General features: G+C 44.5%; 3 protein-coding genes across 3 annotated transcripts; 1 reads left to right on the top strand and 2 right to left on the bottom strand.

Annotated features, from left to right (window-relative positions):
* Positions 1-5979: 5979 nt before the first annotated feature.
* Positions 5980-7502, bottom strand: LOC119332603. The gene has a single exon (XM_037605772.1). The coding sequence runs from the start codon at positions 7450-7452 to the stop codon at positions 6304-6306; it is 1149 nt and encodes a 382-aa protein (XP_037461669.1). The 5' UTR covers positions 7453-7502; the 3' UTR covers positions 5980-6303.
* Positions 7503-8047: 545 nt separating this feature from the next.
* Positions 8048-10628, bottom strand: LOC119330611 (V-type proton ATPase subunit e1-like). Its single transcript, XM_037603727.1, has 3 exons — positions 10435-10628; positions 9647-9694; positions 8048-8339 (listed from the first exon to the last, which is right to left on the bottom strand). Exons 1-3 carry the CDS (start codon positions 10530-10532, stop codon positions 8276-8278), a joined length of 210 nt encoding a protein of 69 aa, XP_037459624.1. The 5' UTR covers positions 10533-10628; the 3' UTR covers positions 8048-8275.
* Positions 10629-20789: 10161 nt separating this feature from the next.
* On the top strand, positions 20790-22189 carry LOC119331978. Its single transcript, XM_037605160.1, has one exon. It carries the CDS (start codon positions 21049-21051, stop codon positions 21703-21705), a length of 657 nt encoding a protein of 218 aa, XP_037461057.1. The 5' UTR covers positions 20790-21048; the 3' UTR covers positions 21706-22189.
* Positions 22190-25304: the final 3115 nt, after the last annotated feature.

Genomic DNA, 25304 nt, shown 5'->3' with positions numbered 1-25304 from the left:
TCAAAAAAAACAAAAACCCCAGCCACAGAAGTGCTGACGCGTGGATGTCTATTGGTCCCGGTTGGTGCCACCAACCGGGACCAAAGGGTCTCCTGACTGGGCTCTGCGCACTGCCCACGTGGAGGGCCTTTAGTCCCGGTTCTGGATTGAACTGGGACTAAAGGGGGGAGGTATTAGTACCGACACTTTAGTCCCGGTTCCGGAACCGGGACTAAAGGCCCTTACGAACCGGGACTATAGGCCCTTTTTCTACCAGTGTAAGGTGTTGTTAGTCAGTACACCCTCTGTTCCTGTTCCTAAATGTAAGACGCTTTGGCGGTGTATTTAGGAACAAAGGTACTACTCCCTCCGTAAACTAATACAAGAGCATTTAGATTACTATTTTACTGATCTAAACGCTCTTATATTAGTTTATAGAGGGAGTACTTAGTAGTGGGAGTTAGGTTTGATTTTGCAAACTGAAATTAGAAGTTGTTGTTAGTCAGTAGTACTTGGTAGTGTTGTTAGCCAAACAGAAGCTCCAGTAGGCCCATGGTGGTGGGTGGGGAGCGAGATAGATAGCTCCAAGGCTGGGTGATAGCAAAGAGGAGCAGATCACATTCGCCAAAAGTAAACTAAACAAAATTAGAGGGATATTAGGAGGTGATGGAGACTCAAGCTTAATAATTATGGAACAGTAGTTGCAGTCGTGGTAATCCATATCTGTGCAGAGATTTTGTGGCCATTGTTTTAGGGTGTGTGCATGGCTGCATCACAAGTAACAAAAAGGGAGTGCAACTGTGCAACACCATACAAATGGGTTGAAGGATGTAGCTTTCCTTGTGTGCATGCATTTTCTTCCTCCTTCCTCTGATCTTCTAGATGATGTTATTACCTTCGGTGCTAAAGTAAATAAACAAATTGTATAAGAAAGTTTTAGGAAATTAAGCCATGTTGATTGTTATATGCACCACCTGCAAAAATAAATAAATAATAAAAGTACAACTTCAGAAAAGAATAGGTAGTTATCCGACCCCTTTTATAATTTATCATAGAGCTTCTGTAAAATTATCATCTTTTAATACTATATAATTTTCTTCTCTTTTTATTTTGATGATCATTAAGTATATGCAAGCATGCACAATCAGTCCAGTAGCTCTCTGACAAGAAAGAAAGTAGCATGGTATACTAAATTAAGGACTTATAGGTCAGCAAACCAAATATATATATGTAATGCACTGCACAAGGAGATCCTCCATTTCCCTTTTTCCTGTGATTCCTATGCTTCTTTTCTGGAAGAAGGCCCCATGAGGATCCTCTTGACTCCAGAAAATACTAATTTGGAAACACTTTATAGGCGATGCTTTCTATGACAGATCTCCCAATTGTTGCAGTAGCCATATATTCTAAGCTCTCCAGTTTGCAGCTTAATTTTTGTGGGCTCCCCTGAAAACAAAACTGCATACAGCAGCAACTTTGCAAATAATTGGCTGAAAGTCGAAACGAAGCAACGGTACAGTTCTTTCCAGGCAGGTATACCTGTACGTCTTACCCTGATCAGTCAGATATACACAGAACTATTCCTGCCCAGCTGTTTTCTTTTCCCCAACAAGTAGTGACACAATTTATCAGGTCAGTAGCACACGCACAAATTGCTATTGTTTCTTCCAGAAAACACCAGGGATGGGAGGTCTGGTAAGGTGTCACCTTGATGGATTCCCTCCCTGCAATAATCTGCTTGACCTCTGTTCGCCCTTTTGTTCTCATGCTGCAAGGTTAATGCCAGGAGAAAAGAAAATATAAAAGGTTTTGTCATGAGGCCAATGGGCGATAAAGAATTGAATTAAGCAAGGTGATAGGGCTGCATGACCTGTGAAGGTGATGCCCATTTTGGCTACCAATGGCTGTTGCAATCATTGCCAAGTCCTAGCCTCTTGTTTAGAGTTCAACCCCACTTTGTTCTTCATTGTTTATCCTAGAGACTAGAAAGTAGTCTGACTATCAGAGCACCTACTCTTAGCTTGATAGATAGAGAAAATTATGAGTAGGATGCAAGACTAACAAGATTGTCCCAATTTTCAACGATTATTCTCACCTTTTCTTCTGTATGCATATTTACAAGTGAATTAATAGCAAAAGGAAGTTATAATGCTTCTGTTCTTCCTGGGAAACGATGCATAATATTTTGCTTACGTGGAATCCTACAGTGTAAACATGATTCAGAATAATAAAACTATATGCAACAAGAGAAAACAAAGTGGGCGTCGATATCTAGGCGGAACGCACGTCAGATAAATTGGTTCTGCCCAGGATCCTTCAAACTTGTTCCTAGAAAACAGGCATCTCCCCTTGGCTTCTCTTGGGACTGAATCTGATCTTATCAGCAAATCTCAATTAAGAAACACACTAATCACAGCTGCTAGTGCATGAGTTTAGTAGTGGACAACAAGTGTACTTCCAAACCCAAAATGTTATCCCCCAGGATGGGGGATTCCATTAGATTTCCTTTCCCGGTGTCACCTGCTCTTCCAACAAGCACACAAACCAATGGAAGCCGATCCGGGTGACGTTAACTGTATCTTACTCCTGCCCCACACTCCACTACGAGCACCGATGAAGTTAGTTCCAAATACAAAGCAGCTTCGTTTCGCTCACAGAATAATAATATGCTCACCTCCATCTCCAAGATGCTTCCCTGATGCCGTGATGCGTGCAGGATTGGTCTTTTGGACCATTCTATCATGTATGTACTCACTCCCAGGACACGCGCGCCATACTTGCTCCTTTCTTGGCACAGCAATACAATACTTGGACGCCTTTCTCTGGACTTTTCGGCTAAGATCAAGAGCATGGTGTAAGTGTAAGTGTAATGTAATGCAAAAGAGAGTTTAGCGCATGCACTGACCGAAAGCCCATTCTTTGCCATACAAGAACCAGTATCGTCTCAAATCTCCGGCGATGGCAATAGGATAAGTGGCAGAGTCAAACCCACTGAGTAACATACTAGCTCAACCTTCCGGTACCCTGCACTGCAAAGTCATAGATTAAGCCTCAATGATGAGTGACTATACAAAGTGGTGCTCAATTGTTTTCAAGTGGAAGACGCAAGGTGAAGTGGAGGCTATCTTAGGCTATCAGCAAACACTCACCACAGGTGGTGAAGGCATGATCAGTCTAACAAGTGTGAAAGAGACTGAAGGCATGCAAGTTATCTCATCACACTACTCTGCCATCACTAATAAAATGGCTTCTATTAATATATGTGTATTTTAAATGTTTCTCCAAAAGCAGATTATATAAAAGGAGACACAACAATATGATGGATATGTATTTTTTTTAATTTATTTGCTTTAGAAAAACAACAATTTGGATGATAGTGTGGTGATCCTAGCAAACCAATGACCAATTGCTAAAGAAGTGAAGATGAAATCTCAACAAAACAAACATAAGCGGAAATCATCCAGTGCAAACTTGTGAATTACTGAATAAAGATGTTTTTTTTTTCTCAACTGGCTTAATAGTGCACACTAAACTACAGGGAACAAGAAACAACTCAATGATGAGATGGAAAACCAAATTTTCTGTTCATTCAGAAAAGAGTAGGCATCTATTGCTAAATCTAGATAGAAATATACTTGTTCTATGGATCATGCATCGTGATGATAAGCAAGCAGCTTCATCACTGTAAAACTGGTTAGAAAGCCACGAATGCAGTAGTCAGTATTCAGTACAAATCAAAACCTTACATTGGAAACTGAATTCTTATAGTTGTGGAACTGGAGTGTGAACAAGAGAACTGTATCTGCACGGTAGATGTGTTAGCATGAGGAGAACTGCAGTCCAGACTACTTCCTCGTATAATCAGCACACTTCGAAGTCGCAACTCAGACAGAACAACCACCAGTTACTTGGAAGTTCAAGAAGCATTTTCAAATTTTAAAAAAATTTAAGAACTGGTGCATATTTAGATTCACAATCGCAAACAAAATCTGAGCTTTGTAGCTCAAGCCACTTTCCTTATAATTCAACGCAAATTCCGAGAGAAAGAATGGATGCAGGAGCCCATTGCTGTGCACGTCGATGTATCTGGATAAGGTGGACCTCTCTAGAAACCAGTTCATGAATGCAGACTGAGGAGAATAAAGATCATTTATTTTTTCTCAAATGGCTTAATAGTGTACACTAAACTACAGGGCACAAGAAACAACTCAATGTTGAGATGGAAAACCCGATTTGATGTTCATTCAGGAAAGAGTAAGCATCTATTACTTAATCTAGACAGAAATACACTTGTTCTGCAGCTTGCTTGATCACTGCAAAATAGATTAGCCGGTTAGAAAGTCCAGTATGAAGTACTCAGCATTCAGTACAAATCGAAAGCTCAGATTGTGCAACTGGAGTGTGAACAAGAGAACAGTTTTTATAGGGTAGATGTGTTAGCATCAGGAGAACTGCAGGCCAGACTACCTCCTAGTATAATCAGCACACTTGGAAGTCGTAAGTCGGACAGAACAACCACCACTTACTTGGTTAGTTCAAGAAGCATGTTCAAATTTTCAAAATTATAAGAACTGGTGCATATGTAGATTTGCAATCGCAAACAAAAATCTGAATCCACTGTCCTTGTATGCCAGGACTATTGCCACTTTCCCAGATATGCACTGAAAGAAGATAAAATTGTTACTGTATAATATTTGGAACAAGTAAAGTGGAACAGAGAACAGACACATACACAGAAATGTAATCAGATCAATAGGTTACTACCTACATTCCTAGTATAATCAGCACACTTCGAAGTCATAACTCAGACAGAACAACCACCAGTTACTTGAGAAGTTCAAGAAGCATGTTCAAATTTTCAAAATTTTAAGAACTGGTGCATATGTAGATTCACAATCGCAAACAAAATCTGTGCTTTGCAGCACAATGCACTTTCCTTATAACTCAAATTCAGAGAGAAGAAGGATCCAGGAGTCCATTCCTGTACATGTTGATGTATCTGGACAAGGTGGACCTTTGTAGAAACCGGTTCATGAATACAGAAAATTTTGATGGTTAGAAATACACTTATCTAGAGTCCTTTCCTGTACATGTTGATGAGAATAAAGATCAAATTTTCTCAACTGGCTTAATAGTGCCCACTAAACCACAGGGAACAAAAAACAACTCAATGTTGAGATGGAAAACCAAATTTGATGTTCATTTAGGAAAGAGTAAGCATCTATTGCTTAATCTGGACAGAAATACACTTGTTCTGCAGCTTGCTTGATCACTGCAAAATAGATTAGACGGTTAGAAAGTCCAGAATGAAGTACTCATCATTCAGTACAACTTGAAAGCTTAGATTGTGCAACTGGAGTGTGAACAAGAGTAATGTTTTTTTATGGTAGATGTGTCAGCATCAGGAGAACTGCAGCCACCAATTACATGGGAAGTTCAAGAAGCATGTTCAAATTTTCAAAATATAAGAAATGTTTCATATGTAGATTCGCAATCGCAAACAAAATCTGAGCTTTGCAGCTCAATCCACTTTCCTTGTATGCCACGACTATTGCCACTTTCCCAGATATGCACTGAAAGAAGCTAAAATTGTTACAATATTTGGAACAAGTAAACTGGAACAGACACATATACAGAAATGTAATCAGGTCAATAGGTTACTACCTACATAACCTATCTTACTCTATAAGTATTTACATCTATAAGTATTTACAAGCGTCGGAATATGCAGATTTGGCTGGTGATAAACTATCTTACTCTATAAGTATTTATATCTAGATGGCAATTCCAATCTTAATTTTCTCTAAGCTACGCGGAGAAGAAAAAAAAAAGTTTCAATGCTGGCATGCAGTCTGCCTCTCAAATAGTACATAGTATGTTTCAAGAGCTACACATTTGAGACAAAATACTGAAGAGCAATTCTTTTCTTCAACTGGAAGCAGAAATTTACACACTTAACCACTTCCATTCAGATGATTTTGTATCATGATACAATTTACATGTTCGCTCCAACTGAAAAAGAAATGATTCATTGGTGTCTATGAAAGAGGATACAGTGAGAGTACAACAGGGTGACTGACCAGTCAGTTTCTGATTGTCAAATATCTCTGCCCAACAGTGTAAACAAAATAAACTGATCATACATTGCTTCTCCAGTAAAGCAGGGCCTCAACGAAATCAAAAGGTTCAATCCCAGATTGCTCCCATAACAAAGACTTGCGCCGTCCTATCAAAACTCCGGCAATCCGGCGTGGAATCCGGCTCTATCAAATACAAGTCCATCTGAACCAATCACACAGCAAACAAACTAAGAGGCATGACCGGTCACAAGACGAACAACCATCCACGCTTGTAGCCCACAAGCGTGCCCACGGTTACCGCCGACCACACTGCCACCACCCAACGGGCTGCAAGCAATGCCGCCTCCTTCATGGCGACGGACCACCCGACAAGCCAGTCCAGCCCCTCCACGCCCTCAAAGAAGTTCTTCCCTTGCACCCACCACAGTGCCAGCAGCGACAGCACGAGCAGTGGCGGCGCGACGAACTGCGTGGCCGCCGCGCAGAGATGGTGGTTGTGCAGGAACACCTTGGCACGTCCGTACTCGGTGTCCGGCGCTCGGTTGGCATGCAGCCGCTGGTACCAGCAGAACACAGCCTCGTTGAGGTACATCTGCACGGCAGCCCTGGAGGCGAGCAGCTGCAGCCCGGCCGCGGCGGCCAGCAGCTTGACCTCCAGCTCGGGGCCGTCGACGAAGCCGCAGCACTGCAGGATGGAGGCGGCGGAGGAGACAAGGACAGCGAGGTGGAGCAGGAGGCGCGCCGGGGCGGAGGATGCGAGGACGGCGAGCCCGGTGCGGGGCTGGTCGGTGCCGAGCCAGAATGCGCGCGCGAAGCGCCAGGCCGGGAGCGCGGCGAGCGAGGCGACAGAGCCGGCGAAGGGGCTGGAGGAGAGCACGGTGGCAGCGAGCAGGGCCGCGAGGGAGGCGACGAGGTGCGCCGGGCGCGGCGGCGAGGCGAGCGCGACCTGGCGGAGGAGCGCGACGAAGAGGAAGGCGAGCGGGAGGAGCGGCGCGAGCGGGGCCGCCGGGGAGCGGGGCGGCGGGAGGAGGAGCGCGGGGGGCAGGACCGCGAGCGGGAGGAGCAGGGAGAGGTGGAAGCCGGCGAAGTGCGGGCGGGAGGCGAGCGTGGCGTGGGAGAGGCGCAGGCGGTAGAGCTGCGCGGAGCCGTCGGAGGCCGGGGGGCCGGCCGCGCCGCGCTTGCCGGAGGGAGGGGCGGAGCCGGGCGGGCGGAGGACGGCGCGGGGCCCCGTGGAGGGCACGGCGTCCGGGTGGATGTAGGTGTGGACGGCGTAGAGGAGGAGGGACGGGACGTGGAGGAAGTGCGCGGCGGCCGCGAGGGCCAGCGACGCGGCGACGTGGAGCGCGTACGGCGGGACGGGGAAGGGGAGGGGGAGGAGGTCGGAGACGGCCATCGCCGGCGGCCGGAGCTGGGGGTAGGTGGGTGGATCGATCGGCCGATTGGAGATCTGGGTAGGGGAGTGACGGAGTAGACGAGGCGAGGACTGACTAGTACATGGGCCGGGCCTACTGTCTTAGATCTGGGCTGGGTTTGGAGGCTACCGAGGCCCATGTGCAGAGCATTCGCACCGTGTCTTTATTAGATTCTCGATTATTCTCAAAAAAAAATTAGATTCTCGATTCCTGTCTCAAAAAAAAAATCAGATTCTCGATTCTCTAAAAGAAAATTAGATTCTTAAAAAAAGATTCTAAAAAGAACGTGTACATATCAACTTTTTATACCGCATATAAAAACTTGAAGGAAACTTGAAATTTATGTGTTTGAGGAATGGGATCCTGAAATTCTCATGAACGAATTCTCGCATCCTAGAATCTACATGCAAAATCAAATGTTGCACCGTAAAACCAGGCTGCCCAACCAAAAACAGTTTCACGCAGCACATTTTGTTCCAAATAAAAAGCTACTAGTAATCTCGTACAAATTTGCAAATCGGAGCAAATATGGTGCGATGACAAGCGGTTGAGAGATCCAACCAAAGAACAGAGAGCTGGCGGGATGGATAAACAGAATCATCATTATTATTGTGTATATAATACAATTTGCATACACTAATCACAGCGTGCCTCCTCGGAAGCGTCTCCGGAGGACGGACGGAGTAGCAAAATCTCACAGCGGGTTCTTTATTTCAGTTATGGCAACAAAATGAATAGAGGTTCTCAACCGAATAATGATACATCAACAGTGGATCTTAAGTTGTCTTCGGGGCAGATCGGGGCTCACTCGCCGCTCAGGATGGGGTTGATCAAAGGCTTCATCTGGGCGAGGTACACGATTGCCCACCTGCACAGAAAGATTAATGGCTTGTTAGAAAATGAGAGCTGGGGCAAGCAGGATGTGAAACCATGCCAAAAAGAGGCGCTCCTGAATGCAGGATGAGGTCAGTCGATTCTTTTCAATATACAAGGAAACAGCAACAGGACAATTAAGATAACGCAGGAAAATCTGGCATGGCTAGAAAAGAATGGCACAGCAAGCGTCTGCTCATGCATCTTCAACATTTCTGTCACTTTTCGCTTCTGGTTCCTAGAACCATTGTACTCTTGCTTTTGTAACAAAAATAGAAAAATAGCAGCAGCGGCGGCTCTAATAAGCAAGTTGCATAGGTAAGAGGATTATCATGATTAATTTTGATCAAAAAAAACATTAGAATCAAAACCGTCAAACTAGTTAGTACTCCCTTCGTAAACTAATATAAGAGCGTTTAGATCACTAAAGTAGTAATCTAAACGCTCTTATATTAGTTTACAGAGGGAGTAGAATATATTGCTTGACAAATAAAAATCCAATCTACAAGGCTTAAATACTGTGTTCGGATTCCTAGGTAGCCAATTATTCTATATGGAACCCAAGCATCTAATTTGTTGTATTATGACTGGAGTATTCGACTTCTACGGAAACAAAACAAATCGGTAGACCTCTTGATTGATCAAATTATTTACTCTTAGTGTTGAACTACAAATATTTGGTTTATCCTATATTAAATGTGAACAACATTGAACGGCATGCATATTAGATATTACAAGAACAAGTTGAGAGAAAGATTTATGTACGAGTTGTGCTACAAATCAAGGAAGAAAAGCGCTATTTTGCCACTGCATGGCGCCTAACTCGCGTACGTGCACGCCCAGGAACACGTATGCACAAGCCAAGCATGATTAGCCGCTACGCATTCAGTTGTCGCCCAATACATAGGCACACTTAAGCGCATGCCTAGGCGAGCTTTTTTTTCACTGCTACAAACAATACCATTTTTTGTATACAAGATTTATTGGTCATCATTTATATTGGCCCAAATCTGACAGACATCTTGGTGTTAAAACATTACCTTTACTTAATGCAAAATGGCAACCTAGAGCAAGCCAACAGATAATTTATGCCAAATGATGTCAAATAGCATGCAAGTCTGATAGCCATGAATTTTCACGTGACAAACACAAATTAGCAACATAAATTTTGATATGAGCAGATTTTAAAAAATATGATATGAGCGGGACATCAACAGTTGTTGGGGCAACCAAACTATGTATTAAGTATATGAAGAAAGGAGAAATCAAATATGCACATGGGTTAAGTGGATAAGAACTTACATCATCCAACAACAAACTGTAGCGGTAATGACCAGGGTCAAATGGAATCTGCAAAACAAGAGTCAAGAACATCAATTGATAGGTTATACACAATAATTAGATGCATATAAATTAGTGCAAAAGTGGAGGCATCCTGGAATGTAAGATATAGTTTCCAGCCATACAAAATTTTGTCCTTGCGGCATAAAATGAAGAATACACTGACACATAGCACAAATCATGGACAAATGTTGGTATGTAACCTGACTGCTCAGTAGGTGCCAATTTAGATGCACCGAATCAGACACCAACTTGGGCGAACTGGTGGTATGTGCAGAAGCAGGAAAACATTGCAAAACCTGCTATTTTCCCCCGCCCCGCAATTGTGCAACGAGGAACCAAGCCTATGCCCCGAATTCGTCTCGCGGAGGCAACTAGCGGCGACGAATCGAAGCATTGGACAGGATTTCCAGCGCGGGGCTGCGGCTCCCGCGGAACACAGCATCGCCCCAGCGATGCAGCCACTCTACTGGGAGCCCGACCGGGGGATCACGCGACGGCGGACAGACATCCGCCCGCGGATCTGGGGAGGGCAAGCTCTAGACTAGACCCAACCGCCCAGCCTAACCCTAGATCGAGGTCCCGCCACATAACCCCGCCGCGATCCGGCGGGAAGGGAGGGGCCGGCCGTGTCCAGCACCGCCAGACCCGAAGCCAGGGACGGGACCGGCGGCGAGACGAACCGGATGGATGGGCAGGCAGGAAGAGGGAGCGGGATCGGAGGCGGGGGGGAGAGGGGGTTGACGTACATGTTGGTGGAGGCGCCGCGGTTGCAGCAGAGGAGCGAGAAGAGGCATGCGATGAAGCCGGCGAGGAAGAAGATGGCGGAGGTCGCCAGGAACCCCATCTCGGGCTCGCCGGATCGCGGGGTTGGTCGCCGGGTCGGGGGTGGAGGAGGAGGACGAGACGCGGTGGGGGGACGAGAGGAGGTGATGCGGGGGTGTGGGGTTGCCACGTGACGTGCGCGCTCGTCCTGGATCGAATCGGATCTGGAGGAGTACCGGCGGGCCGCGGGCCGCTGCGAGAGGTGGAAAGCCCACATTAACGGCCCACTTTAGCTCAGATTTGTTAGTCTTTGGAGTTGTCTTAGCTCAATTTAAAGTTCCCTCAAAAAAAAAAGCTCAATTTAAAGACATTATAACCGTGCACCCTAGGAGACCTCTCACGCCATCACTGGTTTCGGCCGTCCGATCGCTCTTCCAATCATTATTGGTTGTCGGATGCACCAGGCCCGCCAGACGTCAAAGGCCCGCTGCTCCGGGAACAAAATCAAAGGTTTATCATTGGATCCCCATGGACGGTCGCAAGGTAGGTACGCGTCAACAAAATTCGCGGCAACTCTTCGTGATGCCTCCCCGCACCTCACACCCTCATCGCATCCAACCAATCCCGATCTCAGGCAAAACCTAGATGTGTCGTCGTCATCGAGAGAGAGAGCAGTCTCCTAGGTCATGCCCACCTCCAAGATCCCACCCCTATCACCCTCTCTCCTCTCACGGCCCTGGTGTCGCATCTCTTCCTGACAGATAGTGCCGGTGGTCTACCCATCTAAAAGTGGTCGGCGTCGATCCCTTCATCCTCGCCGAGCATGCACGCGGCGCCCTCGGCGATGCCCCCGCCGCAGTCGCCGAGATGGATCCCACGCCAGGGTTCCAGGTTCTGTTGGTGAGGGCCAAACTTCACCGCCGTGTCAGTGATGGTAGGGAAGCGTCATCCTTTCTCTCGATCCATCTAGCTCGCCTCCCTCGCCTCCCCTTTTCTCCTTCCCGTCGACTCTACCGCAACGGCTAACCCTCTCCATGCCTTCTCGGTGGCAGGCAGCGAACCAGTCTTGTGACATCTTCCTAGGAGTGCTCTGAATCTCCCAACTGATTCACTTGTTGGCTGACTCCTCGTCCTCCACCTCAACAGCCAGATATAGGCAAGCAAGCAGCAAGACGGCCTCAAAGCTTCAATCTATGTTGCTGGTCCCTTCACCGTCTAATCAACCAAACACATAATGTCTTCCACCTTCTGGACGACCTGATATGGGCTACAACAAGGCTCCAGTGTCTCCACCATTTTTTCTCCTCTTCGTCCTTGCAGAATGATGCTTCATCGCATATCATTTTTGGTGCTAGAATTTGTGGTTGTTTCATAGTCGATCAAGCCACATATCAGTGCTTAGGTAATCTTTGTACTGATATATTGAGAAAGCATCGTGCTTCGCCTATTCACTTCTATACAAGCTAATCTGTAATTGGCGGTGGTTACTGAATATTTTTATCCATGTTAGTCAAAGCTAATATAATGTGACTTGACAACTTTCTCTGAATGTATTGTTGAAAAACAAATCCAAGGGAATTATTATTTGGCATCAAATTAAGGAATGTCCTGCATGAACCTTTTTTTGTTTACCATGTCCTGTCTTTTTTATATTCTTTATGAACTATATCTCCTGATATTATAAGTATTACCTTACAAAGGTGATACTATTACAATGAGTGAGACAATGAAAATGTATTGTAGAAGTTACTGAGCAAGGAGGGAAACAAGCCAATCTCTCTTTTTCTAAGAAGCTACTTCTCCACCATGGAACAATGATGTTGCATTTTACTGCATCAAACAAATAAGTTATTTTTGCAGGCGTGGTGAAGCAATGAAAAATATAACAATGTGTGTTTTGATGTCATCTCTATGAGAATAGAGATACCTGAGACTTACTTTGCTAAGAGGTATGTTCCACCGGCTGCATCAATTGTGAATTTCCATAGCAACTTGAATATCTGCATTTTTATCTCTGCTAGAATTGTGCACACAGCTTGTTGGTCGTACGTGATGTTAAATGTAAGAGATGGCTGGATGGCGAAACTATAATTGTTCAGTATAACTAATAATTATGCATTGTAAAAGAGCACTCGCATGAATTTTTGCCAACATTTCAAGAGACATTATAATACCCATATGGTGCTTTTGTTTTTGCAACTAAACATCAGTTAGTAAGCTAACAAATGCAATTATGGATCTTGGACTAAGAGTTCATCTATGTAGGTATGATTACGTTATTCGGCACAATTTGTGAGTTAGGGTTGTTTTGCTGCTATGTTGACAATTCCTAATGGAAGCTTTACCTAGATCATATCCTTGACTTGTGAAGGTTTCCCTCCTTTTTTTCTGTTCATAACTGTGGGAAACTGCGAAAAAACTCATGCATTCATGCTCTCCTAAATTATTGGAAAGAATGACTCTTCTATGTGCAAATTGCTTGCTATTTTCCATTGTTACCAACAAAATAATATGAATTGTCATTGTCAATGCACAGAGAGCACTAGATAGTTTTTATTTGAGACAAGCACTAGATAATTGTGCTAATTAATAGCAGGCAGCTCAATTGTTGCCTAGACCAAGTGCTAATTAAATTTTTTCTTCTCTATACGATTTGTCTTGCGCCGATTATATGTTGAATATGTGAATGGAGTTCTTGTTTATATTGGCGAAACGAACTAGCCATTTTAGCAAAGGAAGCAGGAGGCAAGTTCTGAAGTTGAGCACCTCAGCGCCATAAAAGAATTAGGAAAAATATGAAAGCAACGTGTAATGATCTGTTATTGTAACAATGCATGGACATTATTAATATTATACCTATTGTAAGTAAGCGTAGAGCATGTATATATGCTATTTGAAGATAAATATATTATAATATTACTGTTTTAGCTCACGGTACACTCGCTTTACATAGATTAATGGTTGTGATTAGGCTTAAAAATTTGAATGTTCATGAGTTGAGTTATTTACATAATTAATACAGATTTGCCATTTTATCCATATGTTTTTAGCACTAATATGTGTTTAGTGAAGAGAAAGCGCAGTACCAGAGATTATCTCCAAGTCTTTAGGTAGAGCAATTTCATAATGGAACATCCTTTGTACTTGTCATCTTATTTATGAGTATGATGGCACTTTGATGACATGAGTTTCCAGTTTAATTTTGGGATTGTTCAGAAAGGAATTCCTAACATCCAACTAATAGCATCATAAGAATTATTATTATTTTCCTTACCAATAATGGTGCCATGTAAACGTACTAGCTACACCTGCTGACTAATAATAAAGTGATTAAGATTCCCTAGCAGTTGGGATTGCATCTTGATGTCACTGTCACTTCAGGCTTTTGCTTTGATAGGGCACGATTGGGCATCTCATAACCCTAAAAGGTGCTCTTTTTGTCAAAACGAACAATACGAAAAATGGTATAAATTGACCTAGATTTTATTTTCCTTCTTGCATTCATTGACTCTAGCATGGAAGGACAAAGTATGAATAGTGTTTGAAATCTCAGTGTAATGTTTGATCATTATGTCATTGTTCTATTATTTGTTGTGAGTTTGATTTAGGTTTTGTTCTGGTATATATTGTCAGATTTCCCACTGGGTGACAATGTTAATTGCAAGTAAATTATACCATTTGGATCTATTTTTTGCTGCTACCATTTGAATTTCCTCGGTTATTATCTTTGTTACCAACTCAAGTTGGAAATAATTAAATTATGCAAGCTTCTCGTGCATGATTGTTTTTGTGGAAATTATTATTCTATCATATGATAAAATGGGAATCTTGTGAACATAAATCCATCTTAACATCCATGTTTGGTGTCTTAATATTTATGAATTACTGTATAATTTAACCACCAAAAGAGACGGGCGCAGCAACGCGCGCCATCAATGAACTAGTTTTTCAGTAAGACTCCCCCTAAATGTTACTATATCCCTTACACTAATTTTTTTTACTATATCCCTACTCAAGAAGGATGGACTTACATTGGTATGTTTGTTGATGAATTCGTGTGGTTCAACTCGTTGTGTATGCTTATTGTTGATGATGACATCAAGAGTTTGGAGCAATCCTTTGGCATTGAAGAACTTTCAATTCCTACACGCATTAATAAGACGAGGGGACAACAAGGATATCCAATAGACATGGAGTGATGGATTACACAATATTATGTCTATAGATGAATTGAGTTACCTTGTCCCTATGCCTTACCAACAACATGGGATAATTTCTTGCTTGTGATGACTGGTGGCATACAACTTGTAGAATTACAAGCAAGTACTCATTGTTTAAGCTTATCCAGCAACCTAGAGGGGTTAGATGCAAATCTCAATATCCAACAAGATATCCAAGACATATAATAGTCCATCATAAGAGAAATATCAAGGATCAAATGTAGAACATGGATATAATGTGCATGCATGAGGCTGAGATTTCATTGCATGTTAGAAGCATTGAGGATATTAGCTCACTCCTGAAACGACCAAACGTGTTCTCATTAAGAGGTTTGGTAAATATGTTGGCTAGTTGTTTGTCGGTTTGAACATGGCTAAGATCAATGTCACCTTTGGATAGATGGTCACGAATGAAATGATGACGAACATCGATGTGTTTCGTTCGAGAATGTTGGATGGGAATTATGGGTAGTTTTATGGCACTTCCATTGTCAAAAAAGAAGTGGAACATGTTTGAGATGAATGCCATAACCTTTAAGTGTTTGTGTCATCCACAAGAGTTGAGCACAACATGATCCAACTGAGATATATTCGGCTTCGGTGGTGCATAGAGATACTGAATTATGTCTCCTGGAGGACCAATATACGAGGGATCTCCCAAGGAATTGACATGTACCCGAAGTCCTATCAACCTTGTCACCGGTATAGTCCGAATCTGAGTAACCTACAAGGTCAAAAGATCGACCCTTTGGATACCAAAGGCCGAAGTTAGGGGTATGAAGTAAATGTCAAACGATTTTTTTAACGACCACAAGATGAGGATGTGGCTCCGAGTGAAAGTGCTTTTGCAGCACGAAATGTAGCAAAAGACTCAATGTGATCTTGGATCACTAAAATGAAAATGTAGAATCTTTTGGCTTGTCCAACACTTGTCTTTAAGCATTTTTAGGGGGGCACCTTTACTATATACTTAGAAGCATCACTAGTTCTTTGAGATATGTTGACGGGAAGTACCAAAGTTCTCCTTGGTGATTAGATGCACTTTCAACAACACAATGTTTGAAGCGGAACAGAAAAACCGCCGCATGCCCATGCACTAAAACCGCCTCCGATGCTCGATTATCTAGTAGGTGTTGGTTTCCCGCAACACCACCACCGCAAATAGCAGGACAAACAGAATCATTATCTCAACACCAACACGACGTCACATGAAGCGCCTGCCGAGATCTGGTGGATCCAAGACGTCTTAAACTAATTCAGCGCCCGTAGCCGAGAGAACCACCTATTGGATGAGATATTTGGAGAAAACCTATTTGCCCGTCGCAGGAGCCGAAATCATGGAAAACCAAATATCTAACTAAGACACAGACTACTGAACGCAAGTGAAACAATGTCTCGGGCTTCTCCCCCCTCTCGTCCGCCGGTCGCGAGGAAATCCCGGTGACGCTGGAGTCCGGCCGGGGCACTCCTCCCTCCTCTCGCCGGGTCGGTCGCCTTTGACGGCTAGGGTTTTGGCCAGGCTCCTTCCTATGCTTTTGCCAGATTTGTACGTAGGAACATTCCCTTGACCTGCAAGGTAAATACTCCAGGATAGAGACAAGAACTCACGTAGACGTAGAAACTAGTTTTGACCCGTCACGTCTACCAGTAGTACCCCTAAAGTTCCCTAACAAAAAAAAGGTAGGTAGTTCTAAAGTTCCTGGAAAAACATCAAGCGGCAAAGTCACGCACCCCTTTCCGAATTCCACGAGAGTTCCCGATTCAATTTAAATATTGGGTCTGTCTAAAACTCATCTAGATGAAACATAACTATGTCTCATCTAAGTATGACATCATCCCACATCCCATCTGTTGTATCGTTCCTTCTTTGTTTGTATCGTTTTAGCGTTGCTTGTTTCTCGTGAGGGCAAAGCCCCAGCCCAGAAGGATGGCCCCACCGGACAAGTTCAGCTCGTGGGCCTTATGGTTGTTGTTTGTTTCTTAATGCCTGGGCCTTTTACAATTTTGATTGTTCTTGTTGCACAGGAGAAATACATATGTCAGCCAAAAAAGCTGATAGAAGGTGTAGTTGTAAAAAAAATGCGGGTAAAGAGGGTGTAGTTATTTGACGGGCTAGATCTAGGCTTCTACAAAAAAAACTTCTGAAAAGCAATCAAACACAGGGAGAATTCCTTGCTTTTATAAGTTTTGCAATACATGATCTAATCTAGAACAAGTTCATCAGACGATTATGTCCGCTTGCTGTTTAGTTCATGAAATTTCAGAAACAATATGTCTCTAATTTACAAAAAAACATTTTGTATAAAATGTTTGAAACAACATTAGATTCATGGAAAAACATACCCATATATGGGTAAAAAAATTGGGGCATCCCAAGCCAGGACTGTGTTCTCTTGGGGACATGGCCGTATTTTGCGCTTAAAATAGAAATAAACATCCTGTAGTAGCTTCACATTATCTCAAAAAAGTTACTCTCTGAATAAGACCCAAAAACGCTACTATCTGAACCCATTTTTGTCGAAAACAACCTCTTAACATCTCAGTTAGTGCAAAAAAAAAACTTCAAATCCCCGCACAAAGATGATAGATAAAGATAAAAATAATTAAAATGTGCAATACATAATCTGTGCTCTCCCAACTAGAGCAGTATAGTTTTAACAAAAAAAGTAATCATATAATGAACAAAAAGAACTCAGCCACACAAGTTTTTAGGTGGATATTTGATGGGGAAAAAGGATGAAAAGATTCGTTAGTGTTGTGGAGATCTTGCATAAAACCCCTTCAAAAAATTAACAGAAGTGCAATTGAGTGCAAAAACTGCCATGTACGTTCCTACATAAAATAGTGTTAAGTTGTTTTCTAAACAGCTACTATACAATAATCATGATTTAAAAATAGTTGACAAAAAAATAAAAAACATACGACAATGGTTCGAAACCAATTTGAGAAAAGGACCCCAATTGTGAGTTGGTGTTTACTAATAAAAATGTGGCACCCACAAACTAAAAGAGTCCTAATTTTAAGTTTAGTGTTGCAAGTCAATCCTTTACTCCCATAAAACATACGCCCCACACCCTAGTTTGTGAGACGATGTTCGACATGCAACTGGGGCCACTACAAAAAAAGACGCCCCTAGTTGCGAGTCGATGGTTGACTTGCAACTAGGGCAACTATAAAAAAGTGCGACGCGTCCCAGTTGCGAGTTGATGGTTGACTTGCAACTGAACCCCTACAAAGATATATCCTCCATGGTTGCGAGTCGATGGTTGACTTACAACTAGGCCCTACAAACAAACACCCCTCTAGTTGCGAGTCGGTGGTTGACTTGCAACTGGGGCCCCTACAAACATATGCCTCCCTAGTTGCGAGTCAGTGGTTGACTTGCAACTCGGGCCCCTACAAACATATGCCCCCCTAATTGCGAGTCGATGGTTGACTTGAAACTGAGTCCTACAAACATCCTCCCCCTAGTTGCGAGTCGACAGTTGACTTGCAACTGGAGCAACTACAAATAAGTACGGCACGTCCCAGTTGTGAGTCCATGGTTGCCTTACAATTGGGCACCTACAAACATACGCCCCCTAGTTGCAAATCAGTGGTTGACATGAAACTGGGCCCACTACAAAAAAGTATGACGCGTCCCAGTTGCGAGTTGATGGTTGACTTGCAACTAGGCCCATACAAACATACGTCCGCCCCTAGTTGCGAGTTGATGGTTGACTTGCAACTAGGCTCCTAAAAACAAATCCCCCTAGTTGCGAGTCGATGGATGACTTGCAACTGGGCAACTACAAAAAAGTACGACATGTCCCAGTTGCGAGTCGATGGTTGACTTGCAGCTGGGACCTACAAACATACGCACCCTAGTTGCGAGTCGATGGTTGACTTGCAACTGGGTCCCCTACAAACATACGCCCCCTAGTTGCGAGTAAGTGGTTGACTTGCAACTCGGGCCCATACATACACATGCCCCCTATTTGCGAGTCGATGGTTGACTTGAAACTGAGTCCTACAAACATTCACCCCCTAGTTGCGGGTCGATAGTTCACTTCCAACTGGAGCAACTACAAATAAGTACAGCGCGTCCCAGTTGCGAGTCTATGGTTGACTTGCAACTGAGCCCCTACAAAACATAGCCCCCCCTAGTTGCAAGTCAACGGTTGACATGCAAAAGGGTCCAGTACAAAAAAGTATGATGCATCCCGGTTGCGAGTTGATGGTTGACTTGCAACTAGGCTCATATAAACATACGTCCACCACCTAGTTGGGAGTTGATGGTTGACTTGCAACTAGGCTCCTAAAAACAACCCCCCCCCCCAGTTGCGAGTCGATGATTGACTTGCAATGGGACAACTACAAAAAAGTACGACACGTCCTAGTTGCGAGTCGATGGTTGACTTGCAACTGGGCTCCTACAAACATACGCCTCTCCTAGTTGTGAGTTGATATTTGAAATGCAACTGGGCCCCGACAAACACACACGCCATCCCCATAGTTGTGAGTCAATAGTTGACTCTCAACTAGGGCCCTTACCAAAAAAACGCCGCCCCTAGTTGTGAGTCGATGGTTGACTTGCAACTTGGACCCGTACACACACATACAAACACACACACACACACACACACAAACACGCACACACCCTTCCCTAGTTTGCGAGTTGATAGTTGCAACTGGGGCCCCCGACAAACACACTTCCCACCCCTAGTTGCGAGTTGATGGTAGACTTGCAATTGAGGCCCCTACAAAAACACATAGCCTCCCTAGTTGCGGGTCGATGGTTGACATGCAACTGGGCAGCCTACAAAAAAATAGGCACTGCCCCCCAGTTGCGAGTCCTTGGTTAACTTGCAACTAGACCCCCTACAAACACGCCCACTCCCCTTAGCAGCGAGTCGATGGTAGACTTGCAGCCGAGACAAAAATAGGTTGGGCCCAGTTATGCGTCAAGGGCAAGTTAGAGCCTATCACTTTGACATCAAATTAAAAGAAAAAAGAAATAGATAGTGACAAGCGACGTAGCATGTCTCTTCCACTTCAACAACGCAGACCAGATAAAATGAGCCATAAGAGCGTAATAACAAAATTTGACAAAAAAACACATACGTGCGACGCGAACAGCCAACAAGTGGGCAAAAAAAAAGACAAGGCATCACGAGAATACATCGATGCGAAATTACGAGTTTATGCAAACATTACAACAACAAGATCCAAAATGACAACGATTTAGATAAAACATTGCAATATCTCGCCCTAAACGTACAATGTGTTGTTTTTGGTGTATTCAGAAACAAGTTTCAAAACCACATAGTGTATTTGGTAAACAAGCTCAAAACAACAAGGTTTGTCCGGCTTTGGTGGGGAAGGGGCCATGACGACGGCGTGACTTCGGCTCTCTCCAGTGCTTATAGTCATCGCTAGGTGATACATGAATCTAGTTGTAAATTTTATTATCTATAGTGTTTTTATACTGTCATTATTGACGAATAGATTGAAAATTTATCTGAGAAAAAAACCCTCAAAAAAACAAACAATGTTTTTCTTTGTCGGTGAACAAACAAACAATGTCAAGAAACAAGTTCCAAACAAACAAATTTGACAGCGTACACTTGAAAAAGATCTGAAGACAGTGTGCAAATGATAAAAAAAAAGGCAAAAACGCACTAGCGCTGCCCTCAGACTAAGGAACAGTGGCCCACAAATGTACAAGCACCAGGAGGCCTTGACACGGAAGTGGAAGAGCACTGGCGTGCACCCGCAAAAAAACAGGCCAACACGTTCCACTCAGAGAAAGGAAAAACAAGCCGGCACGAACCGGTAGCACATCGACGCGCGCAGGATGGACAACGATTACGTTAGTTGCACAAATCTCAGCAAATTGATCTAATGGCTGTGGACTTAGATGTGATATAGCTAAATTTCATCTAGATGTGATTTAGCCAATCCGTTAAATATTTGAGACTTTGTAACAAAAAAATGACAAAAACTGATCTGGACTCGACCATCTTCTCTTCTTCCAAGTGGGCAGCGCGAAGGCGCCAATAAAGCTTCTGTGTGTGTCTGTGTGAGTGAGTGACCGGTGCGGGTGCTACGTCTGTCTGAAAGCAAACGGCTTCGTCTTTCCTTCCTCCGTTCGCGCCAACCTTCTCCGCGCTTTCGCGCGCTCCATGCAGAAGTTGCCTCCTCCTGGCTTCCTCGTCCAAATCGAGGAACCCTTCAACCCCGCCCATGGGTATAAACCACCGGCGGGCGACCACGCCAGCCCCATTCCCACTCCCACCCGCCGTTCGCCACCGTGCCGTACGCCGCCGCCTATCGATCGAGGGAGATCAACTATATCTGTCTGCCGTGAGCTAGCTAGGTAGAGAGAGCGCGCGCGCGATGCCGTCGTCGAGGCTCGTGCCCAAGGACGGCGAGTGGGGAGGCGGCGTGGCGCTGGAGGTCACCGTGCTGTCGGCCGAGTCGCTGCGCCTGCCGCCCACCTACTCGCCGCTCCCGCGCCGGCTGCGGCCCTACGTCGCCGTCTCCTCCTCCTCCTCGTCCTCGTCCGCCGGCTGCAGCACGGGCGTGGCCCCCGCGTCGTCCGGCGCGGGCGAGCACTCGTGGGAGGACGTCGGCGAGGACGCGCGCCTGGTGGTGCCCGTGGGCGCGGGGTTCCTGGAGGGCCGCGACGACGTGCGCGTGGCGGTGCTCTCGGAGTCCGGCTGCGCGCGGCTCCTCGGCGACACGCCGCTGGGCTGGTGCCGCGTGCCCGCCGCCGACGTGCTGGACGGCCTCCGCCCGCCGCGCGCGCTCCGCAGGCTCAGCTACTCGCTCCGCTGCCCGCGCCGCGGCGGGCCGGGACACGGCGTCGTCCACCTCGCCGTGCGCGTCCTCGGCGACGTCCACGTCCACGTCGCCCGCCCGGACCCGGCCCTGCCAGCGCAGCCCGGCTGGTGCCGCGTCGCCATGGGCATCCCGGTCTCCGGCCCCTCCGCCGCCGCCGCGGCCGTCGTCGGCACGCCGTCCCCCTGGGCGTGGAGCCAGGCGTCGCGCTGATCGACGATGACCCGAGACTAGCCGTGGAAGAACGGTGGAACTTGCGCGCGCGCCCGCGGCGACCGGTTCTTGGGTTTGACTAATCGCTGCCCGGAGCACGTACGTACGTACGTAGCCGCCGGACCGGGAGACGAAAGCGACGGGGGATTAGTCAAAAACTCGAAGCTAGCTGCCGGGCTGATTCCTCGCAGCTGCGTACGGACGTGCGTGACGGGATCCGATTGGACGTACGCGCTGCCGGCTGGCCGGCCGTCGGCGGCGGTGCTTGACCCCGACGTGTGGAATACGGCCGATCGAACGTGCCGGTGTATATATACGTCATCGTCTAGGGAAGGTTCCTTCCTAGTGATGGAGGTCATGTGTGAGGGCATGCATATATATCTCTGTCATCCAAAGTGTAAATTCAGTAAACATGTACAAAGGATAAAGTGAAGTTTTCAGTGCAAACTAGACAACTTTGAATGCAATTTTATTTGGATGTGGCTAGGTCTCAGTCAAGTGATATAGTATATAAAAAAGAAAAAGAAAAATCTAAAAAGAATATTGGTACGATTCTCCATGCAAGATCTAGGGGACATAGCATCGACTGAGACTTTGCAAAACTGATTTTATTTTTGTAGATTTTAGTTGATCTCCTTTAGTCCATAGATATGAGGTCACAACCACCGGCGGTGGATCTACCGTCCCTCTTTTTTGGGCATTTGATCTGTCTTCCCGGCTATAAACCTTACACGCTTTTACCTGGTTGTGCCCCACGCCCGTGAGACTTATGGTACTCCCTCCGTTCACTTTTATAAGTCATTTCAGACAACTGAAAATAGGCTGCTTTGCATGTTGTCTGAAATGTCTTCAAGGACTTATAAAAGTGAACAGAGGGAGTATTAGTATCTTTAAACTTTGTCAAAATGTTAACGGTCCATTTAGAATTTATTTCTTAATACCGTGGTCAAATTGGGCTCTTGCTTCAATCGCTCCTTTCAAATTGATGTTCCAATATCTCCTGCTCCCGGGTTATGTGTCGCTGTTGCTCTTCCCTGGCATTGACAGATTCCTAGGTACAATGTCAGAGCTATGTTGAGGCCAGGGGGCCAGTGCCCCCCAACCTTGGGATATTAATTGTCTGAAGAAATTTTTTCTATAGTTGCATAGATTGAGAAAAATACAGATTTTTACCTTTGTAAGAGTTTATTCTTTTTCTATTGGCCCTAGTCATCCCAAGCTAGCTCCACCACTAGACCTGGGCATTCTCCAGGCCGGGCCTGTCAAAGCCCAACTTACAAAGTTTAGGCTCGAGCCCGGCCCAGCCCGGCCAAAAAAACGCATACATAAGCCCAAGCCCGCTCCGAAGGGACAAAACGGAGCAATTTCAGGCCAGGCCGGGTCGGGCTTCTATGTAAACTGCCTGATTTCCTAGGCCCAAGTCCGACCCGATATACGCAACAGGCTGCATTTTTAGGCCCGAGCCCGCCCCAAAGACAAAGCTCGGCTTGGCCTGACCTGGGTTTCTTGGGCTGGATCGTCGGGCCTGGCTGCCCATGCCCAGGTTTGTTCGCTACTGCCTAGGTCCACCACTGTTGACACCTCGTAGACTAGTATTTTTTTTATACGCCACCAAGGAGCTGGCTACTGGATTAATGCCAGGATCTAAGGTTATGCACATCCCTCAACCTGCACATTTTGTTAGACCTTGCTTCCTTCGATAAGCGCACGATACCCCTAAGACTAGTCATAGTGGGGAGTAATTTGCACTAGTGTCATACATATGACACTAGTCTATGTTACTACCTTCATAGTGGGGAGTAACATAGATGTAGTGTCACATGTGGACGTGGTTGTATTTATTAGCTTGTAGTCTCATTTTGTCTTTGGGAATTATGTTATTCCAAACACCTCTCTCTTCATTAACTACATGTCACAAAGCAAACATATTTTGAAATACGTCATGTTACTAGCTAAGTCACTCCCACTATGACCAGCCTAAGAGTATCCATTGGACATGGACTAGTAATGGGGTGTGCTCGTCCAAATACAAACATGTTGGGCATCAGGGGATGTGCCATGGAGCCTCTTGTAAGCTTTGCTTACGTGCTCCGGATACTGCGATCGGCATGTGACCACATATACCTCTAGACCGGGGGAACGGGGGCTCACACGTGCCACTCGTCGACCGCCACACTCATGAAACCGTGGGATACCATGCTGCTCTAAGTAAGATATGCCATGAAGCGTCGGTCCAATGGTCAGAGCTTTTGGAAGGAATGGTAAAGCTGCAATCTTCGTGGCGCAATGCCTAACTTATGTGAAGGTAGCAGTCGTGGCCTTCAAGTACGTAAAATGTAGAATCTTTCACTTTACAACCCTCATTATGTTTAAACGGGTTTTAGCTTATTTGACTCTGCTTTTGTGATAATCAGCAGTGACATGTCACATATATTTTCACATATCCACCACATCATCTCGTTTCTCTCTCTTCAAAACTTCTCCCCCCGTCCCATAACACTAAAACATCAAGTATCTATCAAACCTTGTGTCTATTTCAGGTAAGACTCGGCTAAAATGATCACCAAATTCGACATGATTTTCAGGAAAAAAAATTCAAAAAAATCCCGCGGTTGGTATTTTAGACCAAAATATGCAACTTGAATTTTGAAGAAAAGAATGGGTGCAGGACTGCTTGCGTCGCCTACTAGGGTTGCGAAAGAGGTGTGGGTAAATTTAAGCTTAGTGTTAGATTTTTTTTAGCGATACGCTTAGGGCTAGATGGGTGGAAACCCTTTCACCACACCGGTGGACGTTTGTCGAGCAAACGCGCATTCAAGCGGTGTCGCGCATGCATATATGAGTCGGCCAAATAGACTTGTCAAGGAGACTCCCTTTCCGGTTTTGTGAATATTCCAGAACCTTCCATGACACCTTTTTTTTCTTTTGGTGTTCTTTTTTTATTTTCCTTTTAAATTTTAAAATTTCCATTTCTTCTATTTTATTTTCTGTTTTCTTTTCCCATTCTTTGATTTAAAATTCAAGAACATTTTTTGAAATCCAGGAACAATTTTAAAATTGGTCAATTGTTTCTGAAATTAAAAAATGTTCAAATCACGAATATTTTTGCAGTTCGCAAAATTTTCATTCAATCGAGAATTTTCCAATTTTTGAACTTTTTTTAAATCTTATATTATTTTAAATTTTATCAACAGTTTTGAAATACCAGAACATTTTTTCAAATTTGTTTTCCAAATCCATGAACATTTTTTCTACTCGTGATTTGTGTCCAATTCATGACATTTCTGAATGTTAGAACATTTGAAATTTGGGAATATTTCTTTCAAATTTGTAAAGATTTTTTGAAATCATGGACATTTTTCGAAATATGAGAAACAAAATTAAATTCATGAACATTTAAAAAAAATTGTGATCGTTTATTTAAAATCCGCGATTTTTTGGTGAACATTTTGTCTAATTCATGTACATTTTTTGAAATTATTTTTTAAAATTTATGAGCATATTTTCAAATTCAAAACTTTTTTGAAATCCTGGGAATTTTTGGAAATCTAAAAAAGAAACAGGGGCACCCCGCTGCGATGTGGCCGTGCCAAAATTGT

Source organism: Triticum dicoccoides, chromosome 7A (genome assembly GCF_002162155.2).
Source record: "Triticum dicoccoides isolate Atlit2015 ecotype Zavitan chromosome 7A, WEW_v2.0, whole genome shotgun sequence".
In the NCBI taxonomy this organism is placed as follows: Eukaryota; Viridiplantae; Streptophyta; class Magnoliopsida; order Poales; family Poaceae; genus Triticum; species Triticum dicoccoides.
This window is presented reverse-complemented; position numbering and strand designations above follow the sequence as displayed.